The 27,131-nt window shown below is 54.8% G+C and overlaps 2 protein-coding genes across 2 annotated transcripts; both read right to left on the bottom strand.

Moving 5' to 3' along the window:
• Positions 1 to 4,444: 4,444 nt before the first annotated feature.
• Positions 4,445 to 12,976, bottom strand: LOC134151785 (ubiquitin carboxyl-terminal hydrolase 42-like). The gene is made up of 13 exons (XM_062596616.1): positions 12,912 to 12,976; positions 12,083 to 12,240; positions 11,534 to 11,734; positions 10,687 to 10,797; positions 10,409 to 10,511; positions 10,169 to 10,236; positions 9,913 to 9,983; positions 9,282 to 9,364; positions 8,012 to 8,123; positions 7,471 to 7,611; positions 7,152 to 7,252; positions 6,574 to 6,712; positions 4,445 to 4,627 (listed from the first exon to the last, which is right to left on the bottom strand). Exons 1-13 carry the CDS (start codon positions 12,974 to 12,976, stop codon positions 4,445 to 4,447), a joined length of 1,536 nt encoding a protein of 511 aa, XP_062452600.1.
• A 5,553-nt stretch (positions 12,977 to 18,529) lies between these two features.
• Positions 18,530 to 27,069, bottom strand: LOC134151783 (ubiquitin carboxyl-terminal hydrolase 42-like). Its single transcript, XM_062596609.1, has 13 exons — positions 27,005 to 27,069; positions 26,176 to 26,333; positions 25,627 to 25,827; positions 24,780 to 24,890; positions 24,502 to 24,604; positions 24,262 to 24,329; positions 24,006 to 24,076; positions 23,375 to 23,457; positions 22,096 to 22,207; positions 21,555 to 21,695; positions 21,236 to 21,336; positions 20,658 to 20,796; positions 18,530 to 18,712 (listed from the first exon to the last, which is right to left on the bottom strand). Exons 1-13 carry the CDS (start codon positions 27,067 to 27,069, stop codon positions 18,530 to 18,532), a joined length of 1,536 nt encoding a protein of 511 aa, XP_062452593.1.
• Positions 27,070 to 27,131: the final 62 nt, after the last annotated feature.

Raw genomic sequence — 27,131 nt, 5'->3', positions numbered from 1 at the left:
CTTTATCAGGCATAACCTGGAAGAAATTGCCTTCCCTTGAACACTGCCATTAACTCAGAACACGGAGTGCTACAGCGCGCGTGCTTTACTCGGTCCAGAGGAAACCAGGAGAGGGTTAGTGTTTCAGGTTGGACTTTGGGGTTCTGGTTAGGGCCTAGTGTTTTGGCCATGGCCTGTGGGTTGCTGCTTGCCTTTTCGGGGTTTGGGATCGGGGGAGGCTTGAGGGAGGGGTCAGAGCTCTGGTCAGCGTTGCGGGCAAGCGGCTGGGCATGGGCTGCCTTCTTGGGTCCAGGCGAGGGCTCCGGGCGAGCACCACACGGCTGGGAACTGGGCTGAGGGCTCAGGTGAGGGCTGGGGTGAGAGGCAGGCTAAGGGGCGCTCGACTTGGGCTCGGGCTGGGCGGTGAGGGTGTGGGGCTGGGTGTTAGGGCAGGGGCTTGGGTTGCGAACGAGCAGCAGCGTCGGGGTCGGGGCAGGGCTTCAGGGCAGTGGTGGGAGTTAGAGCGGGGGCCAAACCCAGGGGCTCTCACCGGCCCCATGCCAGCCGCAAGGCACTCGCCTGAGGGCCTCTCTCGGCCCCCAGCTTGGTCGACTCTGCGGGCGCAGCTCGCCGGAGGGCAGGATGCCCGCTGTGTCCTGGCGCGCCTGCCTCCAGCGCCGGCGGGCAGTGCGGGCAGCTGGTGCGTGGAGCCCGGGGCCGGCGCCAGGCTCCGGGCTGGCGGCTGCCGCTGAGAGGGCGGCGGCGAGCAAGTGCTGCGCCGCCCCGCCAGGCTGCCCAGCCCGCGGGCTGCTGCCGGGCCCCGCCCACCTCCGCGCTGGCTGGCTGAGCGGCAGGCCAGGTGGGGGCAGAGAGCCAATTGGGGCGCGGGAGGGGCGGGGAGCGCCGTGAGCGACGCGCGGCGTGCCCAGTGACCTTCGCTGGCGCTGCTGCCCCGCCCCGCCGCAGCCTCCGGGGCCTCGGGCGGGCCCGGCTAGGCCCGCGCCCGGGCCGAGCGGTCGCAGAACTGCGGAATCGGTGGGGTGGGAAGGGACCTCTGGAGATCATTGAGACCAACGCCCCTGCTCAAGCCGCGTCCCCTGGAGCATGTTAGACAGGGCTGCATCCAGGCAGGCTTTGAATGGCTCCAGAGAAGGAGACTCCACAACTTCTCTGGGCAACCTGTTGCAGCGCTCTGTCACTCTCACGGGGAAGAAATTCCTCCTCACGTTCAGGCGGACCTTCCGGTGCTTCGGTTTGTGCCCATTGCATCTTGTCCTGTCACATGGCACAACTGAAAAGAGTTTGTCCCCGTCCCCTTGACACCCTCCCTTCAGGTACTTAGAGACGTTGGTAAGATCCCCTCTCAGTCGTCTCTTCTCCAGGCTCAACAGGGGCAGCTCTCGCAGCCATTCCTCAGGGGGCAGATGCTCCAGCCCCCTGACCATCCTCGTAGCCCTACGCTGGACGCTCTCTGCAGTAGCTCCACGTCTCTGTTGTACTGGGGAGCCCAGACCTGGACGCAGTAGTCGAGATGAGGCCTCAGCAGGGCTGAGCAGAGGGGCACGATCACCTCCCTCGACGTGCTGGCAACACTCTTCCTAAGGCACCCCAGGATACCATTGGCCTTCCTGGCCACAAGGGCACGTTGCTACCTCGTGGTCAGCTTGTCGTCCACCAGCATTCGCAGGTCCTTCCCTGCAGAGCTGCTTTCGAGCAGGTCAGCCCCCAGCCTGTGCTGGTGCCTGGGGTTATTTCTCCCTAGGTGCAGGACCGTGCACATGCCCTTGTTGAACCTCCTGAGGTTCCTCTCCGCCCAGCTCTGCGGCCTCTCCAGGTCTCTCTGAACGGCAGCACAGCCCTCAGGTGTATCAGCCACTGCTCCCAGCTTGGTGTCATCGGCAAACTTGCAGAGCAGGCACTCTGTCCCTTCATCCAGGTCTTGGAAGAAGCACGGGACCCAGTCCTGAGCCCTGGGGGACTCCACTAGCCACAGGCCTCCAGCTAGACTCCCCACCACTGATGACAACCCTCTGAGCTCTGCCATTCAGCCAGCTCTCAATCCACCTCACTGTCCACTCGTCTAACCCACACATCCTGCGGGCTTACCCAGGAGGATGTTATGGGAGACAGTGTCAAAAGCCTGGCTGAAGTCAAGGTACATACTGTCCACTGCTCTCCCCTCCTCTACCCAGCCAGTCATTCCATCATAGAGGGCTGTCAGATTGGTTAAGCAGGAGTTCCCCTTGGTGAATCCATGCTGACTACTCCTCATCACCTTCTTTTCCTCCATATGCCTGGAGATGACATCCAGATGACATCCAGGGCCCCGGCACGGCTGCCTGCTCCAGGGCCGCACACGGTGCCGCCCGGCTCCACTGCCCAGTGCCGGCCCTGGCGCGGCCCGCCTGCTCCGCACCCCTGCGCCAGGCCGTGGCACGGCCCCTGTGGCCCCGCTGCGCCCTGCTTGGCTGCAGCCCTTCCCCACGTTGCTGGCGCTGGCACCTCTGCCTTGGCTGCTGTATCCCTACTACATGATCCTTGGTGGGAACTGTCCGTGTTGTAACTTTTGTATCCGTACTACCTGATACTTGGTGAGAATGTCCGTGTTGTAACTTTTGGGTGTCTACAACAGTACTGTTGTGTTAAGCAGAATACAAATAACTAACAAGGTCTTGGAAATCTGTGAGAAAGAACAGCAGTTGGTTACATATAAGTTCTGTGGCTTCCAGCCACAAAATAACCATGAGAAGCAGTCAACCTGAAGGTCAGATGTTGAAGAGTAATGAAATAGCGACCCCCAGAGTCAATGTGGCCCCCGGAATAAGTCTGCACACCTGCACAGTATCATAGCCCGGTTATGCAACCGGGCCGGAGTTGGGCTAGGCTCCCTGCACTTGTTGGCCCCAGGTGCCGGGACTCCCGCCTACCGCGAATCATCAGAAATACCGGAATTTTTCCAAAGGAGAGGGAGGCTGCTACACAGCAGAGGACCACGTTGCCTCCTCGGGGACGCCCAAAAAGATTGTGCCTGACGACTCTCTCTCTCACCATGCAGACGATCGGGACAAGCATGGGAGTGGTCCTTCTCGAGATTACCATCAGGTCGGTCTGTTTGTAAGTATTTACTAATAAACTGCTTGCTGCTGAAGAGTGTTTGGGTGTGTGTGTGTCTGTGTGTGTGTGTGTGTGTGTGTGTGTTTGTGCTGGCTTGCCACACTGGACGTTTGGCCCCCGGGAATCTAACTGGAACAGCTGCAATGGACGCACATGGCTGTCTTGTCAGGACCAGCCGCGTGTGTGTGGCCGTGCACCCCAAAACACCCCCTCATTCTCCACAGGGGCCTCCTGGGCTTTCCCTTTACCTTACACAGTTGCCAGGCATCATCAGTTCCCCTTAGCCTCGCTTCCACACACCCACCCAGTCCCAGGCAAGCACTAGCAGCTGCTCATCAGCTCTGCTGACGCTCCACCTGCCCGACCAGCACAGCCCCTTGCTTCCTGCACTCCCGCTGGGCGCTCCCGCTGCACCCCATTCGGACCTTGGCTACTGCCAGGCACTGTGCGCCAGCGGAATCTCCACCACCCGTTGGCATTACTGGCACCTGCTATAAAAGGACGCCTACGGGAAAAGAACTGTGAAAAAAAAGCCTTCTTCTCTTGCTGCAGTTCCATACAGAAGGCTGAAGCACCACCAAGCACTGGGTTTGGTTTTGACAGTACTTTTATTGTTCTAGTGTTTGAACAATTTTCAAGCTTGGATTGGTTAGCGTTGTTTGGAGAATGGCTACCTGTTGGGGCTGATGGTAAGCTGTGCCCTTGATGGTAAGCTTAGTCAGAGTCTTCAAGGCTGCTGGCCGCAAGCTCTGCATCTGAACGACAAAAGGAAGCGGGCTCACTCCCTGGCATGACATTCAGCACAAAGCCATCTGCTCAGCGGTTTGCTTTCTAGAGAGCAAAGACCTGAGCCTGCCCACAGCTTGACGTGCGCTGGGACTCCGGGCCTGAACCCACCTTGAGGGGGAGGCTTCCAAAAGCCTTCCTGGCAAAGCCACTGTATTTCAGTTGCCTGCTAAGACGCGGGTACTGTGCAGAAAGCAGGACGTGGCTACCTGCTTTCCTGGCACATCGTAGACCTTAGGGACGTGACATTTGGTGGTGCTTTTGCCTTCTGTCCTAGTAGCCACTCAAAACTGGAAACAAACAAGCATAGCAGCTAACCTCGCGTCTTTCTTTTAATTAAGGCAGAGTATTTGGAAGCCAGGGCATACCGCACAGCCTTCCTCACGCAAGCATTTAGAAAGCATTTAAAAGAATATGCTCTGCTCGAATGAAAAGGAATCCCGCACACTTCCTCTGGCCCCTTACCTTGCAGCTCCCCGCGGGATGCGATGGAGCTCTATTTCTGGCTGCCAGCTGCACGGGAAGGCTGCCCGTCCCCGTGGAGCTCTTCACTGCCACTGTTCCTCTACTGCTCCCATAGAGAGCCGCCTGCAGGATGGGCTTCTTCCTTCTCCTCCCACGGGCACTTCTGCAAATGAGGATCTGAGCATTCCAAGAAGCTTTTCAGCTTCTTCATGGGTCTCCTCTTTTTCTTCTTCTCCTTATGCTTGCCGCTGTCAACATGGAGCACAGAGAAATCCAGATCATACTGTCGGAAGGAAAGAGGCAAGGACAGACAACAGAGAGGTGCTGCTTGATGCCTCTAAGGGACTGCATTTTAGCAGGTCTGCTGCAGGCGGTGATTTGCAGCTGCTCTGTGGTCATTTCTGAACGTCTGCCTTCCTAAGACACGGACACCCTCAGAGGTCGAGTGGACATTAGGTCCTGGCTGGCACACAAACCAGTAAGCAAGGCTAGTTCTTGCCTTGTTCTATGCCTCATATGAAACCTCTGGGGTTCGGCATTTTATGCCTTTTAGTTTTCTACACCACTCTTTGTAAAAGCTCCGGGTGTCTAGTTATCCTCTGTGCATATGACAAATCTATGATTCTGCAGTCATAGATTTCATGCATGAGAACAAGCATTCTTGTAGCCTTATCAAGAACCGTGTGCAGACGTGATTCTAAGGTCTAACACAGCTCCCCTAGCTTCACTTGATCAACCTACCTACGTGATCTCCAGAGAGACTCTGCACTACTCAGAGTTCTTCAAAGCCAACTGGGAGCACCAGAGGATCAGCCAGAGAAGAACGAGGAGCGCACTGCTGAAATCTCTTTTCTCCACCCTTCGCCGTTTCCCTTCCGTTTTGATGTCGCTCCCTTCTGCACGCGGATGGCCTCTTTTTCTGCTTCCTGGCTTTCCAGTCTTCCAGGTAGGGCCCTCAAAACCCACAGGAACTGACACAGCTGGAGGTGCTCGTCTTTGATGAGAACATTTTCCAGGCTGCTGCTCCTGCACTGGACAGCGGTGCCAGTCTGCTCGGTGCCTGCTGAAGCGATGCCCATCCTGCCCTCTGGAGAGTGACGACTCGGGGAGCCTCTTGCTTTTGCAAGAATGCTCCTGTGACCTGTCTGGCTCTGTTTGTCCTCTGCTTTGGGGTCTGTAACGAGGACATTGGGCGGAGCTTCTGCCCTTGCCCCAGCAGCTCCTCTCACGACGGGAAGCTGTGCGCCAACTGCCGTTGCGATACTGCTGCTGGTGGCAGTTTTGCCTGTTTTGGCGCAGCCTCTGAGAGCACCTCCTCTTGAGAGAATGACTGACCGTTTCTGGGACACCAGCGCTATCTGCATCCTCTTTCAGGGCTCGCTTTCTCTCTAAATGACCTGAGCTCTGTATTGCAACAGAGGAGACTGTAAGATGGCCATATGCAAACACACAGCTTTGCAAAGCCCCAAACACAATCCCCTCCTATTCCCCCAGTAGTCCTACAGGTTGCCTCAGGAGCCTTACACACAAAAAACACTCTGCTTTAACTCTACGTGCAAGGCCGGCAAGTATTTCTCATCCCTACTTTTGGTTTTTGGATATTGGAAGTAAAACAGCATCATTTTTGGAAGCCCTTCCAGACAGCTGAACACGGATCAAAGCTCTTCCCAAATGTCTCTCTGTCTCTCTCTCTCTCTCCCTTTACATATATGTGCGTATGTTTGTGCCTCCATTCCCCCACCTCACACCCCTCACACTTTCCCTGAAAACCCTAGCATAATTGTGCCAGCACTCTGGAAGAAGCCATTCTGGTTTTGCTGGCTCAGCTGAAGTGACAGCACTACAAATAAACCAAGCAATCTTCCCTTTTTTTCATGATTTGCACAGGCCTGGGCTCTACTTGCAATGTCTCGCAGTGCTTCAGGAAGCAGAGCTGCAAGAAAACAAGCAGCGGGGCTGACACACGATTTAGCATTAGGCACTGTTTGAGTGATTCTGGCTGCAGCAGGAGAGCTGTGAAGAAAGCTGCAGTGTGGGAGGGAAAATACAATGCAGACGTGACCACCACCCACCCCCCTAAAAAAAAATAAGGAGAAAAGAAGGAAGGGAGGATGGGAATGAAGAAGGGAGGAAGGGAGGAAGGGAGGGAGGGAGGGAGGACGGAAGAGAGAGAATAATCCCACTATCAATTTGATGCCTTTCTCCTTCTCTCTCTTCACCCACATTTACCTTCATCATATGAGGAGGATGCTGTGGTCCCAGAAATCCGGCCTGCTTATTATTAGCCTCCTGCTGACCAAGGAACGAAGGGGCAGGGGATGGCACAGGTGCGTAAGAAGTGCCTTCTCCAAGTGTCTCCTCACAGCACCTTGGGAAACAACAGAGATCGCAGCTGAGACGTGGTCTGTCAGCCTCCTCTTGGGCTGAATCGCATCCTATCACTTTCCTGCAGCAGCTGATCCGTCCTACTGAAAACGTAACCAAGACTACAAGCTGAACATTAGATGCTGGTCTTGCTACCACGGCTGTCCCTTGCAGGGGACTCATCCTTACACCACCTCCGGCCTCAATTTCTCCTTGCTGGCGTTCGACAGCTCCCGAGAGCACCTACGTAACAAGTTACGCAAGTGCAGCAGGTGAAGGCCAAGCAATGAAGGACAACACACGGCACGGGGAATAGCACGCTGGACAGAACTGATTTCTACCAACAGTCCTTTCCTCCCAGGACAGAAAGAAAAACACGTCAGAGGACAAGAAGTTTCAGTAGCGCAAAATTACCCTGAACCCCTTTGAATACTTGCTCTTACCTGATATAAAAAAGTAAATACGCCTGCTGACTGAGAACGGTGTTGATGTCGCAAAGGACTACCGAGGCATCATTCATCTCATACCATAGTCCATTACTGGCCTGCAAACAAAGGCACCGATGCCTTTACAGCAACTGCGTGCTTTCTGCGGGAAATCCCAGACAGCACACTCCCGGACAAAGGATACACCAAGACTCGTCAAAGCAGACTTGCGGCGAGCCCTTTCCCCTTAACAACAGTGGTTGCCAGCAACATGCTGCGGCAAGTTTCTCTTCACCAGCACAGATTTTACCCCGCAAGAAATGAAGTTGATGCTTACCTTGACGAAGCAGAAATAGTGCCCTGCACGACCGCTGGCACCTCTGTGCACCAGCACGGCGTACAAGGCGTAGCGGACTGGCTCTCCAGCTGACTCAGACATGTACGCTCGAAGGTCCAAATACTCTGGATAGTTCACGTCCTGAAGACAGAGCAAGGGCATTCTAAACTCATCTGGGAACACTTGACGGAAGAGCCGGAGAAAAGCACCTCTAAGAACATGGGCTGCGAGTTTAGACAGACGTTGTTGGGTTCCTCAGAAATCGGTCTTCCCTGGCACAACATTCGGTCCTTTCAGTTGCAGAGAACTAGCTGCTCAGGGCAAAACCAGCTCTTCAAGAGCAGGGCAAACGCTCATCGTCACATGGGAACTTTGCTGCTGCTGGAAGGAGAAAGAGGAAGACCTGCTTCTTGGGCTGATTTTTCCTCAACATCTTCCGTCGCTACAGTTACAGTCGGCAGACATTAACCACCTTTAAAGCAGTGTTCTGCCTTGGGAAATCGCCCTTCCCAAGAAAACATTATTACAGCTGCACAGATACCTTGCTAATCTTCCCACCAGTGAAATCGGCAAATCTTTTCAGGGCTATGGTGAGAACGTTGGAAGAGCGATGAATTGTAAACCTCTTGGACGCAGCAACCGTCTTCTCACACCTTCAAAGAAAGCACAGGCAATTGTTTCAAGGCATCTTCACACCTCCCCCCTCACGCCAAAACTCAAACAGCTTTCCACGCTCATCCGAGCAGAATGACATTTCCTTGTCTAAGGTGGTGCTTCTTCTCTGCAAGACACACACGGCATTTCAACCGTGCTCGTGCAGCAAACCTACTAGGATGGACGAGGGCCGCTCGATACACATTGGGAACGTTGTCTTTTGGTAGCCAAACAAATGCCTGAGCACCTATCTTTGCTGCACCCAAAAGTAAGCCTCGCCAGCAACTCAAAAGGCAGCAAGAGCGTAACTCTCTCGCCAGAGCGCAGTTCCCGAAGGCAACGCAAGGCTGCTGTTGCCTGGTAGGCAGAAGTGGCTGTTTCCAAGTCGGGGCCTGGCTCCCCTCTTTCTGCTGGAATGCCAACAGTGAAAGAGAGCTGGAGAAAGGGAGCCTCAGTCCTCCGGACCAGGAACGGCAAAGCGCTTCCCAGTCGGATCAGTTCTCAGCATCACAAATACAAGATGCCAACAGTCACCTGAAAAGAGACTGAGCCGTCTGAAATCCTTGGAAACCAACCGCTAAATTTGCTCCGTGGCTCGCTCAAAGGCAGGACATACACGGTAATGCTCTCTGACATAGCCTCCTTCCCAATTCTGAGGTCAAAATACAAGGCAGAGAGTTCCAAACCCATCCACAGAATGCCTGGCTGCAGTTTTTGCCATTCAACAACTGCGCAAGCTGTCCTGCTAGCGAGCCAGCAGAGCTTGCTCACGTTCATTATCAGGCAGCCAGCTGAGAGTCACCTAGGCCCCCAGCTGCCTTCCACAGGGAACACCAGGACCTTCTGGAAGCTGTTGTCGCCTCCCACCCCAAATCCCTCTGCGCAGCTCCTTCCTGCTTGAGCTCACTGCTACACAGAGGACACGGCTTTTAACTCCTGGCCGTCGGGATAGGTCCGTGCGCAGCTTCACAGTTAGCAAGGCTGACCACTGCCAGGGAAAACAACACTGAAAGCTATAAAAAACATGAAAAAGCTAAAGCTGCCTCTCGTGCTCTCCTTTGTCTTTCTCAATTAAGTCCAAGGACAGCTTCTGCTCTGAGACGGACAGCACGTTCAGCCAGTAGCTCCCACTCCAATGGCGGGAGGAGGAACCTTACTTGCTGCATTTGTAGCAATTCTCACCATCCAGCAGTTCAGGTCTCACAAATTCTTCCAGCGCTCCAGAGACCGAGGAGGCTGCCTGGATGAGGAAGAAAGTAGGACACCTCAGCTCCCGCACACTCAAATCCAAACCTGCGACTACGCTTTGGCCGGAGGGCCTCCCTCCTTCACACGTGGCACACCTACTGCGAAGCAGCAAACACTCTGAAAGCAGGAGGCAGGAGTGGAGCGTGCTGAACACCGACCTTGTTTGAAAATGATTGTACTTTGACACAAAGAGCGACCTGCCTGTGGCAGCACACAACTACGTAACCTGTGGTTTGCCTTTGCACAAACAACAAATGCAAAACAAATGCCAATCACAAGTGTAGGAGAGATGCTCATTGCTCTCTCTCCAGCTTAAACCCCACACCCCACACGTACACGGAGACCATTCACGGGGCTTCCAGAGCAGGACCGAGTCCAAGCCGCTTCCCAGCCACCACCACCACCAAGCCCTTTTGCCGTGAACAGCGGGCATTCCTAAGGGAACTCCGTGGAGCTTAGAAAGCCACAGAAAGCAAGAACAAACCCCAAAAGCTCGGCGCCTTCCACCGCCCCTTCTGCCACACTTCTAAAACCTCTCACCGTTATCTCCAAAGGGATATCAAGGAACGCCTCATAGGAGTCCGAAACTGCTTGGCAGCTCAAGCACGTCACTGCAATTCAAACAGAAGCACCTCACCAACTGCCAAGGAGACTCACTTTGCTCGTTTACATTGCTGGGACCCGCTACTTCAGTCACACTGCAAGCTCTTTGTGACAAACGGGCACAAAGGCACAGGCCAGTTCTAAGGACAGTATCAGTTTCAAAATGTATGACAGTATCAGTTTCAAAACGTACCTCTGGATCGTAGAAACCCTCCAAATATTTGGTGAATGACCGTGGTGGCTTGCGACGAGCTGTCCAAGCTGGAAACAAATGAGCAGCAGCACTCAGAAGAGCTGAGGCAGAGACTCAGCTCTTTGTTTAAAGAGCTCGTCTCTTCTACAAAAACCCCGGACAAAGGTTTTCACGTAGGGTAGGAAACAAAGGTGCCAGCAGCACTAGAGAGCACTTAAAGGTTAACCGGGTTCTGCTTACTCGGTGCTTCCGCTCAAACAAGCTGTCTGCATAGCAGCCACGGTGTAACGTAAGAATTCATGAGCATCTTCCTGTCTGCCAAAACAGAAGTGCTCCCCTATCCCTAAGAAATACAAAGAGTACAATGCTTATCTCAGAAGAAGGGACAGGACAGAAACGCTGCTTTTCTCAAAGCACTCTTTCTGAAAACATTCCACTCGCCAAACCCTTGGCACCCGTGACATAACCCGCTGGAAATTCACACCTTGCTACAAAGAATGCCGTCTGAAATGACTTACGTCTAAGGTCACTGAAGACAGCCGTAGGCTCGATGGCACTGGCAGAGCAGAACAGGACCTGGTTAACGTGCGTCTCCATTGTGCACAGCATGCAGAAGCCTTGCGCATGACCTGTCCAGAGACAAGGAAGAAAGCACCTCAGTCGAGGGAAAGGTACCGACGTACCTGTGGAAAACCTTGAGCAACAACAACCCCAAAGTTCTAAGTGCGGTCTCTGCTCTCCATTCCACGCTCTCGTCTCCAAAGGCGCCAACAGCCCAGCCTGTGGGCATAAGCATTAATCAGCAAGTCTGTACTAGCACCCATTTCCTGAGCAAACCCCGGAACGACCACTGCCAGGCCCTCTTTTGCAGGCAGCTGCACAGGAAGAGCCAGACTAGCTCATACGGCTTTCACGGTGCTCTTTGGGAGTCTTATTCTTCTCACGGTTCAACAGCGACTCTGTCAGTTCTCACAATGCTCGTGCAGGACGGAAAGCCCGCTGTGAAGGAACACTGAACACGTGGGATGCCCTCCTCCAAAATGTTGTCATCTTCCTACCAGCCAGAAAGCCAGAGGCCAACGATTCATCAAGTGCCTTACTTCCCAATGCCCTCGATCATTCGTTCACCTCAGGGACCAAAGAACCACCACCCCCCTGCACGACGTGTGACCACAGGCCATTAACTGAACACAAGCACTCCATCAGCTGTCCTGACTGGGATAGCTCAGGATATCCTGCGCTAGTAAAAGCCAGCGCCTACAGGGAAAACAGGACAGCTCAGAGTTTGCTTCACATAGTCATTCTTCTTCTTTCACCTGCAGAGCTGTCCAGGGGGTCACAAGGAACATGTTCACAAGTACTCACACGACTGGCTGTGTTCCCCGGAAAGCATGTAATTGGCCAGAGGGGGAGTGTAGGTCAAACACTGCAGAACAGAGTTGAGGAAACACGTGTTGCCCAGGTTGTGGAGTCCAGCTCCAACACTTTGCCTTTGCCGCCAAGCCACAGAAATCTTCTCGGGTGGGAAAAGCATCCTTTGTGGCGGAGCGATTCCATCCGTAATGACTGCAAGGAAACGAGATTGCAAAAGAGACTGCTGGCCTTCGTTCCTTTTCCTATTCTGTTCCTTTTCCTCATCCTAACCTTAACCCTTCACCTCAGGCCTTCAATTACACACTAACAAAGGGAACAGCCAAGACCCCCAGATAAGCCAGCAACCCTCTGAGCAGCAGGTCTTTTGCTAGGCAATGCTGTCGTCAACTGTCGCGCACAGCGGAGGGAGTCGATGGATTCCCAGAAAACTCTCCAGCATCCCCCGCAGCTTGTCAACCCGTAAAGCCTTGCAACACTAGCCACTTGCGGTGCCTTTGGCCAGGCACAAAATTAACCTTTACTCTTGAGGTCTTTACTCACAGCAGTAGCTGCTTTCTAGGCCAGATCCTGCAGGTGGTACCAGACCCCAGCTTGCAGAGTGGGACTCCATTTTCACCACACGCAGCTCCAGCTGGAAGAGGAATGAGCCCAGCGATCCAGCAGGCTCGCTCAGCCCGCCTTCGCTTGGGCCAGCGCGACTGCAAGCGCCGGGGCAGAGAGCGCGCGAGGAGCTGCTGCGCTGCCGCCCTCTCTGCTGCAGAGCAACCCCAGCCCTGCGGGCCATTGTGACGGGGGCACCTCAGCCAATGAGCAGGCGCCCGCCAGCCCAGTGGGACGGCCCTGCTGTGGTGCAACCAATCGGACCGCAGTGTGTCTGTGACGGGCGTGTGTCGGGGCAGCATGGCCCTGCCCCCTTTCGGCCCCGCGGCCCCGGCAGAGACGCGCTCAGCCGGCGCCCGGGGCCACCGGGCACCGTCCGCAGCTGGCGGCCGCTGCGCTGACCCCCGCTCGTGGCGGGGGTGGGGACCGTGCTCCCTCCCCGGGCAGAATAAGCCTGCTAAGAAAAAAAGGCACGCTGCTGTCACCGCAGCTGTGGGGCAGTTTGGGCCGCCAGGCCCATGTTGCTGCAAATGGTCTTTCCCCCTCTTCGGCCGTCCGTCACGCTGTCCCAAAGGCTTCTAGAGCACAACGGGGTCCTTTTCAAGGAATTCTCTCCAGGTCCGGAGGGAAAGCAATCGGTGGATTTTGCACTACTGCTACCAGAGAAACACAGCCCTTCAGTGGCCCTTATGAGCAAGCCTCTGTGAAGAAAGACACCGGCACTCCAGAAAGCTTCTAAGTCATTCTGGGAGCCTCTGCACAAGCTCACCTGTCTCCAGGAATTAGCAGAGAAACCTGACGCTCGTACGCATTCGTCATAGCATGTGTCCTCATCGTTGCGAGCATGCTTTGACCTGCTCTCTCCAGAAGGCTTCCCAGCAACAGGGCTGCTCTCTCCCTTTGCGCGCCGTGAGCAAACTTAGTGCTGCAGGATTAAAGCATAAGAGAGTCTTCACTGAACTAGTGAAAGCAGCTGATTGACAAGTGCCTAGTGGGGGATGCTTTGCTCAATTTCTTTGGCAACCTCTGGGCTATGCGCACAGGCGTGTGGCCAAAGCGGCTTGCTTGGGACGGTCTTTTCAGACGGCATTGGGTGGTTCCTATCATTACCTTCCGCAAACGGTACTCCAGCTCAACCTTGTCTCTCTGAGCTGCTCTGAGGGAAGGGTCTGCACCTGGAAGGGCAAAGCAATGCTTCCGGAGCCAGCCAGCATTTCCTTCCTAACAGAAGACGAGGAAGAGGAAGAGGAAGAAAAGAGGAAGGAGGCTGTTTAAAGGCGCAAAGGCGCATTGTGTGAAGTCTTACTACGAGCTTCGGAGACTAAGGAAAAATGCCTGCTTCTAAGCGTGCCAGCTGAACTTGTTAGCCCCCTCGTATTTGTGGCAGTGGGGAGCATAATCTGCCATCTCTCCAGAAGAGAGATGTTAACAGATTACTGGTGGGAAGGCTCTGCTTTAATTGGATGGAGCTCTGAGGAGAGCGAACGGCCCTGAGAGACACACAGCCCTTCTTCTTCTAAGCACGTGGTGCTAGCTTCGGCTTGCACAAAGCTGGTCGTGCTAACGCTCACAGTTCTGGTATGGTCAAGCTGTTACTGCGTGGGGCACGCTGTGAGGGTGGACCAGGTGTTTCCTGGGAGCTCGATAATGGAGACCGTCACTCGGCTGGGGATGTAGACCAAGTGCTTAGGAGGTAGGAAAGGCAACTCCCTCCCTCAAGCTGGGGGCTGACCTACTGGAAAGCAGCTCTGCAGGGAGCCTCCTCCTGCCTCCACGTGCCTCCCTGCTCAGACGTGAAGACTGCATTTCACAGCTGGGCTGTGAAACAGAGCAAAAAAGTCACCATGTCTGTGAACTCTGTCAGTAGGATGTGGGCAAAAGGCCTTCTGGAGCACGAACCTCGTGCCTAATGTGACCGTACAGGAAAGCATGCTTTATCAGGCATAACCTGGAAGAAATTGCCTTCCCTTGAACACTGCCATTAACTCAGAACACGGAGTGCTACAGCGCGCGTGCTTTACTCGGTCCAGAGGAAACCAGGAGAGGGTTAGTGTTTCAGGTTGGACTTTGGGGTTCTGGTTAGGGCCTAGTGTTTTGGCCATGGCCTGTGGGTTGCTGCTTGCCTTTTCGGGGTTTGGGATCGGGGGAGGCTTGAGGGAGGGGTCAGAGCTCTGCTCAGCGTTGCGGGCAAGCGGCTGGGCATGGGCTGCCTTCTTGGGTCCAGGCGAGGGCTCCGGGCGAGCACCACACGGCTGGGAACTGGGCTGAGGGCTCAGGTGAGGGCTGGGGTGAGAGGCAGGCTAAGGGGCGCTCGACTTGGGCTCGGGCTGGGCGGTGAGGGCGTGGGGCTGGGTGTTAGGGCAGGGGCTTGGGTTGCGAACGAGCAGCAGCGTTGGGGTCGGGGCAGGGCTTCAGGGCAGTGGTGGGAGTTAGAGCGGGGGCCAAACCCAAGGGCTCTCACCGGCCCCATGCCAGCCGCAAGGCCCTCGCCCGTGGCCTCTCTCGGCCCCCAGCTTGGTCGACTCCGCGGGCGCAGCTCGCCGGAGGGCAGGATGCCCGCTGTGTCCTGGCGCGCCTGCCTCCAGCGCCGGCGGGCAGTGCGGGCAGCTGGTGCGTGGAGCCCGGGGCCGGCGCCAGGCTCCGGGCTGGCGGCTGCCGCTGAGAGGGCGGCGGCGAGCAAGTGCTGCGCTGCCCCGCCAGGCTGCCCAGCCCGCGGGCTGCTGCCGGGCCCCGCCCACCTCCGCGCTGGCTGGCTGAGCGGCAGGCCAGGTGGGGGCAGAGAGCCAATTGGGGCGCGGGAGGGGCGGGGAGCGCCGTGAGCGACGCGCGGCGTGCCCAGTGACCTTCGCTGGCGCTGCTGCCCCGCCCCGCCGCAGCCTCCGGGGCCTCGGGCGGGCCCGGCTAGGCCCGCGCCCGGGCCGAGCGGTCGCAGAACTGTGGAATCGGTGGGGTGGGAAGGGACCTCTGGAGATCATTGAGACCAACGCCCCTGCTCAAGCCGCGTCCCCTGGAGCATGTTAGACAGGGCTGCATCCAGGCAGGCTTTGAATGGCTCCAGAGAAGGAGACTCCACAACTTCTCTGGGCAACCTGTTGCAGCGCTCTGTCACTCTCACGGGGAAGAAATTCCTCCTCACGTTCAGGCGGACCTTCCGGTGCTTCGGTTTGTGCCCATTGCGTCTTGTCCTGTCACATGGCACAACTGAAAAGAGTTTGTCCCCGTCCCCTTGACACCCTCCCTTCAGGTACTTAGAGACGTTGGTAAGATCCCCTCTCAGTCGTCTCTTCTCCAGGCTCAACAGGGGCAGCTCTCGCAGCCGTTCCTCAGGGGGCAGATGCTCCAGCCCCCTGACCATCCTCGTAGCCCTACGCTGGACGCTCTCTGCAGTAGCTCCACGTCTCTGTTGTACTGGGGAGCCCAGACCTGGACGCAGTAGTCGAGATGAGGCCTCAGCAGGGCTGAGCAGAGGGGCACGATCACCTCCCTCGACGTGCTGGCAACACTCTTCCTAAGGCACCCCAGGATACCATTGGCCTTCCTGGCCACAAGGGCACGTTGCTACCTCGTGGTCAGCTTGTCGTCCACCAGCATTCGCAGGTCCTTCCCTGCAGAGTTGCTTTCGAGCAGGTCAGGCCCCAGCCTGTGCTGGTGCCTGGGGTTATTTCTCCCTAGGTGCAGGACCGTGCACATGCCCTTGTTGAACCTCCTGAGGTTCCTCTCCGCCCAGCTCTGCGGCCTCTCCAGGTCTCTCTGAACGGCAGCACAGCCCTCAGGTGTATCAGCCACTGCTCCCAGCTTGGTGTCATCGGCAAACTTGCAGAGCAGGCACTCTGTCCCTTCATCCAGGTCTTGGATGAAGAAGCTGACCAGCACGGGACCCAGTCCTGAGCCCTGGGGGACTCCACTAGCCACAGGCCTCCAGCTAGACTCCGCGCCACTGATGACGACCCTCTGAGCTCTGCCATTCAGCCAGCTCTCAATCCACCTCACTGTCCACTCGTCTAACCCACACATCCTGCGGGCTTACCCAGGAGGATGTTATGGGAGACAGTGTCAAAAGCCTGGCTGAAGTCAAGGTACGTACTGTCCACTGCTCTCCCCTCCTCTACCCAGCCAGTCATTCCATCACAGAGGGCTGTCAGATTGGTTAAGCAGGAGTTCCCCTTGGTGAATCCATGCTGACTACTCCTCATCACCTTCTTTTCCTCCATATGCCTGGAGATGACATCCAGATGACATCCAGGGCCCCGGCACGGCTGCCTGCTCCAGGGCCGCACACGGTGCCGCCCGGCTCCACTGCCCAGTGCCGGCCCTGGCGCGGCCCGCCTGCCGCCGCACCCCTGCGCCAGGCCGTGGCACGGCCCCTGTGGCCCCGCTGCGCCCTGCTTGGCTGCAGCCCTTCCCCACGTTGCTGGCGCTGGCACCTCTGCCTTGGCTGCTGTATCCCTACTACATGATCCTTGGTGGGAACTGTCCGTGTTGTAACTTTTGTATCCGTACTACCTGATACTTGGTGAGAATGTCCGTGTTGTAACTTTTGGGTGTCTACAACAGTACTGTTGTGTTAAGTGGAATACAAATAACTAACAAGGTCTTGGAAATCTGTGAGAAAGAACAGCAGTTGGTTACATATAAGTTCTGTGGCTTCCAGCCACAAAATAACCATGAGAAGCAGTCAACCTGAAGGTCAGAAGTTGAAGAGTAATGAAATAGCGACCCCCAGAGTCAATGTGGCCCCCGGAATAAGTCTGCACACCTGCGCAGTATCATAGCCCGGTTATGCAACCGGGCCGGAGTTGGGCTAGGCTCCCTGCACTTGTTGGCCCCAGGTGCCGGGACTCCCGCCTACCGCGAATCATCAGAAATACCGGAATTTTTCCAAAGGAGAGGGAGGCTGCTACACAACAGAGGACCACGTTGCCTCCTCGGGGACGCCCAAAAAGATTGTGCCTGACGACTCTCTCTCTCACCATGCAGACGATCGGGACAAGCATGGGAGTGGTCCTTCTCGAGATTACCATCAGGTCGGTCTGTTTGTAAGTATTTACTAATAAACTGCTTGCTGCTGAAGAGTATTTGGGTGTGTGTGTGTGTGTGTGTGTGTGTGTGTGTGTGTGTGTTTGTGCTGGCTTGCCACACTGGACGTTTGGCCCCCGGGAATCTAACTGGAACAGCTGCAATGGACGCACATGGCTGTCTTGTCAGGACCAGCCGCGTGTGTGTGGCCGTGCACCCCAAAACACCCCCTCATTCTCCACAGGGGCCTCCTGGGCTTTCCCTTTACCTTACACAGTTGCCAGGCATCATCAGTTCCCCTTAGCCTCGCTTCCACACACCCACCCAGTCCCAGGCAAGCACTAGCAGCTGCTCATCAGCTCTGCTGACGCTCCACCTGCCCGACCAGCACAGCCCCTTGCTTCCTGCACTCCCGCTGGGCGCTCCCGCTGCACCCCATTCGGACCTTGGCTACTGCCAGGCACTGTGCGCCAGCGGAATCTCCACCACCCGTCGGCATTACTGGCACCTGCTATAAAAGGACGCCTACGGGAAAAGAACTGTGAAAAAAAAGCCTTCTTCTCTTGCTGCAATTCCATACAGAAGGCTGAAGCACCACCAAGCACTGGGTTTGGTTTTGACAGTACTTTTATTGTTCTAGTGTTTGAACAATTTTCAAGCTTGGATTGGTTAGCGTTGTTTGGAGAATGGCTACCTGTTGGGGCTGATGGTAAGCTGTGCCCTTGATGGTAAGCTTAGTCAGAGTCTTCAAGGCTGCTGGCCGCAAGTTCTGCATCTGAACGACAAAAGGAAGCGGGCTCACTCCCTGGCATGACATTCAGCACAAAGCCATCTGCTCAGCGGTTTGCTTTCTAGAGAGCAAAGACCTGAGCCTGCCCACAGCTTGACGTGCGCTGGGACTCCGGGCCTGAACCCACCTTGAGGGGGAGGCTTCCAAAAGCCTTCCTGGCAGAGCCACTGTATTTCAGTTGCCTGCTAAGACGCGGGTACTGTGCAGAAAGCAGGACGTGGCTACCTGCTTTCCTGGCACATCGTAGACCTTAGGGACGTGACATTTGGTGGTGCTTTTGCCTTCTGTCCTAGTAGCCACTCAAAACTGGAAACAAACAAGCATAGCAGCTAACCTCGCGTCTTTCTTTTAATTAAGGCAGAGTATTTGGAAGCCAGGGCATACCGCACAGCCTTCCTCACGCAAGCATTTAGAAAGCATTTAAAAGAATATGCTCTGCTCGAATGAAAAGGAATCCCGCACACTTCCTCTGGCCCCTTACCTTGCAGCTCCCCGCGGGATGCGATGGAGCTCTATTTCTGGCTGCCAGCTGCACGGGAAGGCTGCCCGTCCCCGTGGAGCTCTTCACTGCCACTGTTCCTCTACTGCTCCCATAGAGAGCAGCCTGGAGGATGGGCTTCTTCCTTCTCCTCCCACGGGCACTTCTGCAAATGAGGATCTGAGCATTCCAAGAAGCTTTTCAGCTTCTTCATGGGTCTCCTCTTTTTCTTCTTCTCCTTATGCTTGCCGCTGTCAACATGGAGCACAGAGAAATCCAGATCATACTGTCGGAAGGAAAGAGGCAAGGACAGACAACAGAGAGGTGCTGCTTGATGCCTCTAAGGGACTGCATTTTAGCAGGTCTGCTGCAGGCGGTGATTTGCAGCTGCTCTGTGGTCATTTCTGAACGTCTGCCTTCCTAAGACACGGACACCCTCAGAGGTCGAGTGGACATTAGGTCCTGGCTGGCACACAAACCAGTAAGCAAGGCTAGTTCTTGCCTTGTTCTATGCCTCATATGAAACCTCTGGGGTTCGGCATTTTATGCCTTTTAGTTTTCTACACCACTCTTTGTAAAAGCTCCGGGTGTCTAGTTATCCTCTGTGCATATGACAAATCTATGATTCTGCAGTCATAGATTTCATGCATGAGAACAAGCATTCTTGTAGCCTTATCAAGAACCGTGTGCAGACGTGATTCTAAGGTCTAACACAGCTCCCCTAGCTTCACTTGATCAACCTACCTACGTGATCTCCAGAGAGACTCTGCACTACTCAGAGTTCTTCAAAGCCAACTGGGAGCACCAGAGGATCAGCCAGAGAAGAACGAGGAGCGCACTGCTGAAATCTCTTTTCTCCACCCTTCGCCGTTTCCCTTCCGTTTTGATGTCGCTCCCTTCTGCACGCGGATGGCCTCTTTTTCTGCTTCCTGGCTTTCCAGTCTTCCAGGTAGGGCCCTCAAAACCCACAGGAACTGACACAGCTGGAGGTGCTCGTCTTTGATGAGAACATTTTCCAGGCTGCTGCTCCTGCACTGGACAGCGGTGCCAGTCTGCTCGGTGCCTGCTGAAGCGATGCCCATCCTGCCCTCTGGAGAGTGACGACTCGGGGAGCCTCTTGCTTTTGCAAGAATGCTCCTGTGACCTGTCTGGCTCTGTTTGTCCTCTGCTTTGGGGTCTGTAACGAGGACATTGGGCGGAGCTTCTGCCCTTGCCCCAGCAGCTCCTCTCACGACGGGAAGCTGTGCGCCAACTGCCGTTGCGATACTGCTGCTGGTGGCAGTTTTGCCTGTTTTGGCGCAGCCTCTGAGAGCACCTCCTCTTGAGAGAATGACTGACCGTTTCTGGGACACCAGCGCTATCTGCATCCTCTTTCAGGGCTCGCTTTCTCTCTAAATGACCTGAGCTCTGTATTGCAACAGAGGAGACTGTAAGATGGCCATATGCAAACACACAGCTTTGCAAAGCCCCAAACACAATCCCCTCCTACTCCCCCAGTAGTCCTACAGGTTGCCTCAGGAGCCTTACACACAAAAAACACTCTGCTTTAACTCTACGTGCAAGGCCGGCAAGTATTTCTCATCCCTACTTTTGGTTTTTGGATATTGGAAGTAAAACAGCATCATTTTTGGAAGCCCTTCCAGACAGCTGAACACGGATCAAAGCTCTTCCCAAATGTCTCTCTGTCTCTCTCTCTCTCTCCCTTTACATATATGTGCGTATGTTTGTGCCTCCATTCCCCCACCTCACACCCCTCACACTTTCCCTGAAAACCCTAGCATAATTGTGCCAGCACTCTGGAAGAAGCCATTCTGGTTTTGCTGGCTCAGCTGAAGTGACAGCACTACAAATAAACCAAGCAATCTTCCCTTTTTTTCATGATTTGCACAGGCCTGGGCTCTACTTGCAATGTCTCGCAGTGCTTCAGGAAGCGGAGCTGCAAGAAAACAAGCAGCGGGGCTGACACACGATTTAGCATTAGGCACTGTTTGAGTGATTCTGGCTGCAGCAGGAGAGCTGTGAAGAAAGCTGCAGTGTGGGAGGGAAAATACAATGCAGACGTGACCACCACCCACCCCCCTAAAAAAAATAAGGAGAAAAGAAGGAAGGGAGGATGGGAATGAAGAAGGGAGGAAGGGAGGAAGGGAGGGAGGGAGGGAGGACGGAAGAGAGAGAATAATCCCACTATCAATTTGATGCCTTTCTCCTTCTCTCTCTTCACCCACATTTACCTTCATCATATGAGGAGGATGCTGTGGTCCCAGAAATCCGGCCTGCTTATTATTAGCCTCCTGCTGACCAAGGAACGAAGGGGCAGGGGATGGCACAGGTGCGTAAGAAGTGCCTTCTCCAAGTGTCTCCTCACAGCACCTTGGGAAACAACAGAGATCGCAGCTGAGACGTGGTCTGTCAGCCTCCTCTTGGGCTGAATCGCATCCTATCACTTTCCTGCAGCAGCTGATCCGTCCTACTGAAAACGTAACCAAGACTACAAGCTGAACATTAGATGCTGGTCTTGCTACCACGGCTGTCCCTTGCAGGGGACTCATCCTTACACCACCTCCGGCCTCAATTTCTCCTTGCTGGCGTTGGACAGCTCCCGAGAGCACCTACGTAACAAGTTACGCAAGTGCAGCAGGTGAAGGCCAAGCAATGAAGGACAACACACGGCACGGGGAATAGCACGCTGGACAGAACTGATTTCTACCAACAGTCCTTTCCTCCCAGGACAGAAAGAAAAACACGTCAGAGGACAAGAAGTTTCAGTAGCGCAAAATTACCCTGAACCCCTTTGAATACTTGCTCTTACCTGATATAAAAAAGTAAATACGCCTGCTGACTGAGAACGGTGTTGATGTCGCAAAGGACTACCGAGGCATCATTCATCTCATACCATAGTCCATTACTGGCCTGCAAACAAAGGCACCGATGCCTTTACAGCAACTGCGTGCTTTCTGCGGGAAATCCCGGACAGCACACTCCCGGACAAAGGATACACCAAGACTCGTCAAAGCAGACATGCGGCGAGCCCTTTCCCCTTAACAACAGTGGTTGCCAGCAACATGCTGCGGCAAGTTTCTCTTCACCAGCACAGATTTTACCCCGCAAGAAATGAAGTTGATGCTTACCTTGACGAAGCAGAAATAGTGCCCTGCACGACCGCTGGCACCTCTGTGCACCAGCACGGCGTACAAGGCGTAGCGGACTGGCTCTCCAGCTGACTCAGACATGTACGCTCGAAGGTCCAAATACTCTGGATAGTTCACGTCCTGAAGACAGAGCAAGGGCATTCTAAACTCATCTGGGAACACTTGACGGAAGAGCCGGAGAAAAGCACCTCTAAGAACATGGGCTGCGAGTTTAGACAGACGTTGTTGGGTTCCTCAGAAATCGGTCTTCCCTGGCACAACATTCGGTCCTTTCAGTTGCAGAGAACTAGCTGCTCAGGGCAAAACCAGCTCTTCAAGAGCAGGGCAAACGCTCATCGTCACATGGGAACTTTGCTGCTGCCGGAAGGAGAAAGAGGAAGACCTGCTTCTTGGGCTGATTTTTCCTCAACATCTTCCGTCGCTACAGTTACAGTCGGCAGACATTAACCACCTTTAAAGCAGTGTTCTGCCTTGGGAAATCGCCCTTCCCAAGAAAACATTATTACAGCTGCACAGATACCTTGCTAATCTTCCCACCAGTGAAATCGGCAAATCTTTTCAGGGCTATGGTGAGAACGTTGGAAGAGCGATGAATTGTAAACCTCTTGGACGCAGCAACCGTCTTCTCACACCTTCAAAGCAAGCACAGGCAATTCTTTCAAGGCACCTTCCCCCTTCCCCTTCACACCTTCCCCCTCACGCCAAAACTCAAACAGCTTTCCACGCTCATCCGAGCAGAATGACGTTTCCTTGTCTAAGGTGGTGCTTCTTCTCTTCAAGACACACACTGCATTTCAGCCATGCTCGTGCAGCAAACCTACTAGGATGGACGAGGGCAGCTCGATACACATTGGGAACGTTGTCTTCTGGTAGCCAAATGCCTGAGCACTTATCTTTGCTGCACCCAAAAGTAAGCCTCGCCAGCAACTCAAAAGGCAGCAGGAGCGTAACTCTCTCGCCAGAGCGCAGTTCCCAAAGGCAACGCAAGGCTGCTGTTGCCTGGTAGGCAGAAGTGGCTGTTTCCAAGTCGGGGCCTGGCTCCCCTCTTTCTGCTGGAATGCCAACAGTGAAAGAGAGCTGGAGAAAGGGAGCCTCAGTCCTCCGGACCAGGAACGGCAAAGCGCTTCCCAGTCGGATCAGTTCTCAGCATCACAAATACAAGATGCCAACAGTCACCTGAAAAGAGACTGAGCTGTCTGAAATCCTTGGAAACCAACCGCTAAATTTGCTCCGTGGCTCGCTCAAAGGCAGGACATACACGGTAATGCTCTCTGACATAGCCTCCTTCCCAATTCTGAGGTCAAAATACAAGGCAGAGAGTTCCAAACCCATCCACAGAATGCCTGGCTGCAGTTTTTGCCATTCAACAACTGCGCAAGCTGTCCTGCTAGCGAGCCAGCAGAGCTTGCTCACGTTCATTATCAGGCAGCCAGCTGAGAGTCACCTAGGCCCCCAGCTGCCTTCCACAGGGAACACCAGGACCTTCTGGAAGCTGTTGTCGCCTCCCACCCCAAATCCCTCTGCGCAGCTCCTTCCTGCTTGAGCTCACTGCTACACAGAGGACACGGCTTTTAACTCCTGGCCGTCGGGATAGGTCCGTGCGCAACTTCACAGTTAGCAAGGCTGACCACTGCCAGGGAAAACAACACTGAAAGCTATAAAAAACATGAAAAAGCTAAAGCTGCCTCTCGTGCTCTCCTTTGTCTTTCTCAATTAAGTCCAAGGACAGCTTCTGCTCTGAGACGGACAGCACGTTCAGCCAGTAGCTCCCACTCCAATGGCGGGAGGAGGAACCTTACTTGCTGCATTTGTAGCAATTCTCACCATCCAGCAGTTCAGGTCTCACAAATTCTTCCAGCGCTCCAGAGACCGAGGAGGCTGCCTGGATGAGGAAGAAAGTAGGACACCTCAGCTCCCGCACACTCAAATCCAAACCTGCGACTACGCTTTGGCCGGAGGGCCTCCCTCCTTCACACGTGGCACACCTACTGCGAAGCAGCAAACACTCTGAAAGCAGGAGGCAGGAGTGGAGCGTGCTGAACACCGACCTTGTTTGAAAATGATTGTACTTTGACACAAAGAGCGACCTGCCTGTGGCAGCACACAACTACGTAACCTGTGGTTTGCCTTTGCACAAACAACAAAAGCAAAACAAATGCCAATCACAAGTGTAGGAGAGATGCTCATTGCTCTCTCTCCAGCTTAAACCCCACACCCCACACGTACACGGAGACCATTCACGGGGCTTCCAGAGCAGGACCGAGTCCAAGCCGCTTCCCAGCCACCACCACCACCAAGCCCTTTTGCCGTGAACAGCGGGCATTCCTAAGGGAACTCCGTGGAGCTTAGAAAGCCACAGAAAGCAAGAACAAACCCCAAAAGCTCGGCGCCTTCCACCGCCCCTTCTGCCACACTTCTAAAACCTCTCACCGTTATCTCCAAAGGGATATCAAGGAACGCCTCATAGGAGTCCGAAACTGCTTGGCAGCTCAAGCACGTCACTGCAATTCAAACAGAAGCACCTCACCAACTGCCAAGGAGACTCACTTTGCTCGTTTACATTGCTGGGACCCGCTACTTCAGTCACACTGCAAGCTCTTTGTGACAAACGGGCACAAAGGCACAGGCCAGTTCTAAGGACAGTATCAGTTTCAAAACGTACGACAGTATCAGTTTCAAAACGTACCTCTGGATCGTAGAAACCCTCCAAATATTTGGTGAATGACCGTGGTGGCTTGCGACGAGCTGTCCAAGCTGGAAACAAATGAGCAGCAGCACTCAGAAGAGCTGAGGCAGAGACTCAGCTCTTTGTTTAAAGAGCTCGTCTCTTCTACAAAAACCCCGGACAAAGGTTTTCACGTAGGGTAGGAAACAAAGGTGCCAGCAGCGCTAGAGAACACTTAAAGGTTAACCGGGTTCTGCTTACTCGGTGCTTCCGCTCAAACAAGCTGTCTGCATAGCAGCCACGGTGTAACGTAAGAATTCATGAGCATCTTCCTGTCTGCCAAAACAGAAGTGCTCCCCTATCCCTAAGAAATACAAAGAGTACAATGCTTATCTCAGAAGAAGGGACAGGACAGAAACGCTGCTTTTCTCAAAGCACTCTTCCTGAAAACATTCCACTCGCCAAACCCTTGGCACCCGTGACATAACCCGCTGGAAATTCACACCTTGCTACAAAGAATGCCGTCTGAAATGACTTACGTCTAAGGTCACTGAAGACAGCCGTAGGCTCGATGGCACTGGCAGAGCAGAACAGGACCTGGTTAACATGCGTCTCCATTGTGCACAGCATGCAGAAGCCTTGCGCACGACCTGTCCAGAGACAAGGAAGAAAGCACCTCAGTCGAGGGAAAGGTACCGACGTACCTGTGGAAAACCTTGAGCAACAACAACCCCAAAGTTCTAAGTGCGGTCTCTGCTCTCCATTCCACGCTCTCGTCTCCAAAGGCGCCAACAGCCCAGCCTGTGGGCATAAGCATTAATCAGCAAGTCTGTACTAGCACCCATTTCCTGAGCAAACCCCGGAACGACCACTGCCAGGCCCTCTTTTGCAGGCAGCTGCACAGGAAGAGCCAGACTAGCTCATACGGCTTTCACGGTGCTCTTTGGGAGTCTTACTCTTCTCACCGTTCAACAGCGACTCTGTCAGTTCTCACAGTGCTCGTGCAGGACGGAAAGCCGGCTGTGAAGGAACACTGAACACGTGGGATGCCCTCCTCCAAAATGTTGTCATCTTCCTACCAGCCAGAAAGCCAGAGGCCAACGATTCATCAAGTGCCTTACTTCCCAATGCCCTCGATCATTCGTTCACCTCAGGGACCAAAGAACCACCACCCCCCTGCACGACGTGTGACCACAGGCCATTAACTGAACACAAGCACTCCATCAGCTGTCCTGACTGGGATAGCTCAGGATATCCTGCGCTAGTAAAAGCCAGCGCCTACAGGGAAAACAGGACAGCTCAGAGTTTGCTTCACATAGTCATTCTTCTTCTTTCACCTGCAGAGCTGTCCAGGGGGTCACAAGGAACATGTTCACAAGTACTCACACGACTGGCTGTGTTCCCCGGCAAGCATGTAATTGGCCAGAGGGGGAGTGTAGGTCAAACACTGCAGAACAGAGTTGAGGAAACACGTGTTGCCCAGGTTGTGGAGTCCAGCTCCAACACTTTGCCTTTGCCGCCAAGCCACAGAAATCTTCTCAGGTGGGAAAAGCATCCTTTGTGGCGGAGCGATTCCATCCGTAATGACTGCAAGGAAACGAGATTGCAAAAGAGACTGCCGGCCTTCGTTCCTTTTCCTATTCTGTTCCTTTTCCTCATCCTAACCTTAACCCTTCACCTCAGGCCTTCAATTACACACTAACAAAGGGAACAGCCAAGACCCCCAGATAAGCCAGCAACCCTCTGAGCAGCAGGTCTTTTGCTAGGCAATGCTGTCGTCAACTGTCGCGCACAGCGGAGGGAGTCGATGGATTCCCAGAAAACTCTCCAGCATCCCCCGCAGCTTGTCAACCCGTAAAGCCTTGCAACACTAGCCACTTGCGGTGCCTTTGGCCAGGCACAAAATTAACCTTTACTCTTGAGGTCTTTACTCACAGCAGTAGCTGCTTTCTAGGCCAGATCCTGCAGGTGGTACCGGACCCCAGCTTGCAGAGTGGGACTCCATTTTCACCACACGCAGCTCCAGCTGGAAGAGGAATGAGCCCAGCGATCCAGCAGGCTCGCTCAGCCCGCCTTCGCTTGGGCCAGCGCGACTGCAAGCGCCGGGGCAGAGAGCGCGCGAGGAGCTGCTGCGCCGCCGCCCTCTCTGCCGCAGAGCGACCCCAGCCCTGCGGGCCATTGTGACGGGGGCACCTCAGCCAATGAGCAGGCGCCCGCCAGCCCAGTGGGACGGCCCTGCTGTGGTGCAACCAATCGGACCGCAGTGTGTCTGTGACGGGCGTGTGTCGGGGCAGCATGGCCCTGCCCCCTTTCGGCCCCGCGGCCCCGGCAGAGACGCGCTCAGCCGGCGCCCGGGGCCACCGGGCACCGTCCGCAGCTGGCGGCCGCTGCGCTGACCCCCGCTCGTGGCGGGGGTGGGGACCGTGCTCCCTCCCCGGGCAGAATAAGCCTGCTAAGAAAAAAAGGCACGCTGCTGTCACCGCAGCTGTGGGGCAGTTTGGGCCGCCAGGCCCATGTTGCTGCAAATGGTCTTTCCTCCTCTTCGGCCGTCCGTCACGCTGTCCCAAAGGCTTCTAGAGCACAACGGGGTCCTTTTCAAGGAATTCTCTCCAGGTCCGGAGGGAAAGCAATCGGTGGATTTTGCACTACTGCTACCAGAGAAACACAGCCCTTCAGTGGCCCTTACGAGCAAGCCTCTGTGAAGAAAGACACCGGCACTCCAGAAAGCTTCTAAGTCGTTCTGGGAGCCTCTGCACAAGCTCACCTGTCTCCAGGAATTAGCAGAGAAACCTGACGCTCGTACGCATTCGTCATAGCGTGTGTCCTCATCGTTGCGAGCATGCTTTGACCTGCTCTCTCCAGAAGGCTTCCCAGCAACAGGGCTGCTCTCT

Source organism: Rhea pennata, chromosome 27 (genome assembly GCF_028389875.1).
Source record: "Rhea pennata isolate bPtePen1 chromosome 27, bPtePen1.pri, whole genome shotgun sequence".
Lineage (NCBI taxonomy): Eukaryota > Metazoa > Chordata > Aves > Rheiformes > Rheidae > Rhea > Rhea pennata.
The sequence above is the reverse complement of the archived record's forward strand: the minus strand, read 5'-3'. Positions and strand labels throughout refer to the sequence as shown.

Bases quoted from the DNA above. Each gene is read 5' to 3' on its own strand.
- LOC134151785 (XM_062596616.1), bottom strand. From the start codon at position 12,976: ATGAGGACACATGCTATGACGAATGCGTACGAGCGTCAGGTTTCTCTG. The intron at 9,984-10,168 runs GTACGTTTTGAA...TTTGAATTGCAG, and splicing joins AGGGTTTCTACGATCCAGAG to TGACGTGCTTGAGCTGCCAA. The intron at 4,628-6,573 runs GTAAATGTGGGT...TCCTTCCGACAG, and splicing joins ATCCTCCTCATATGATGAAG to TATGATCTGGATTTCTCTGT.
- LOC134151783 (XM_062596609.1), bottom strand. From the start codon at position 27,069: ATGAGGACACACGCTATGACGAATGCGTACGAGCGTCAGGTTTCTCTG. The intron at 25,828-26,175 runs GTGAGTAAAGAC...GTTTCCTTGCAG, and splicing joins CCTAGAAAGCAGCTACTGCT to TCATTACGGATGGAATCGCT. The intron at 21,696-22,095 runs GTATCTGTGCAG...CTCTGTCTTCAG, and splicing joins CTGGTGGGAAGATTAGCAAG to GACGTGAACTATCCAGAGTA.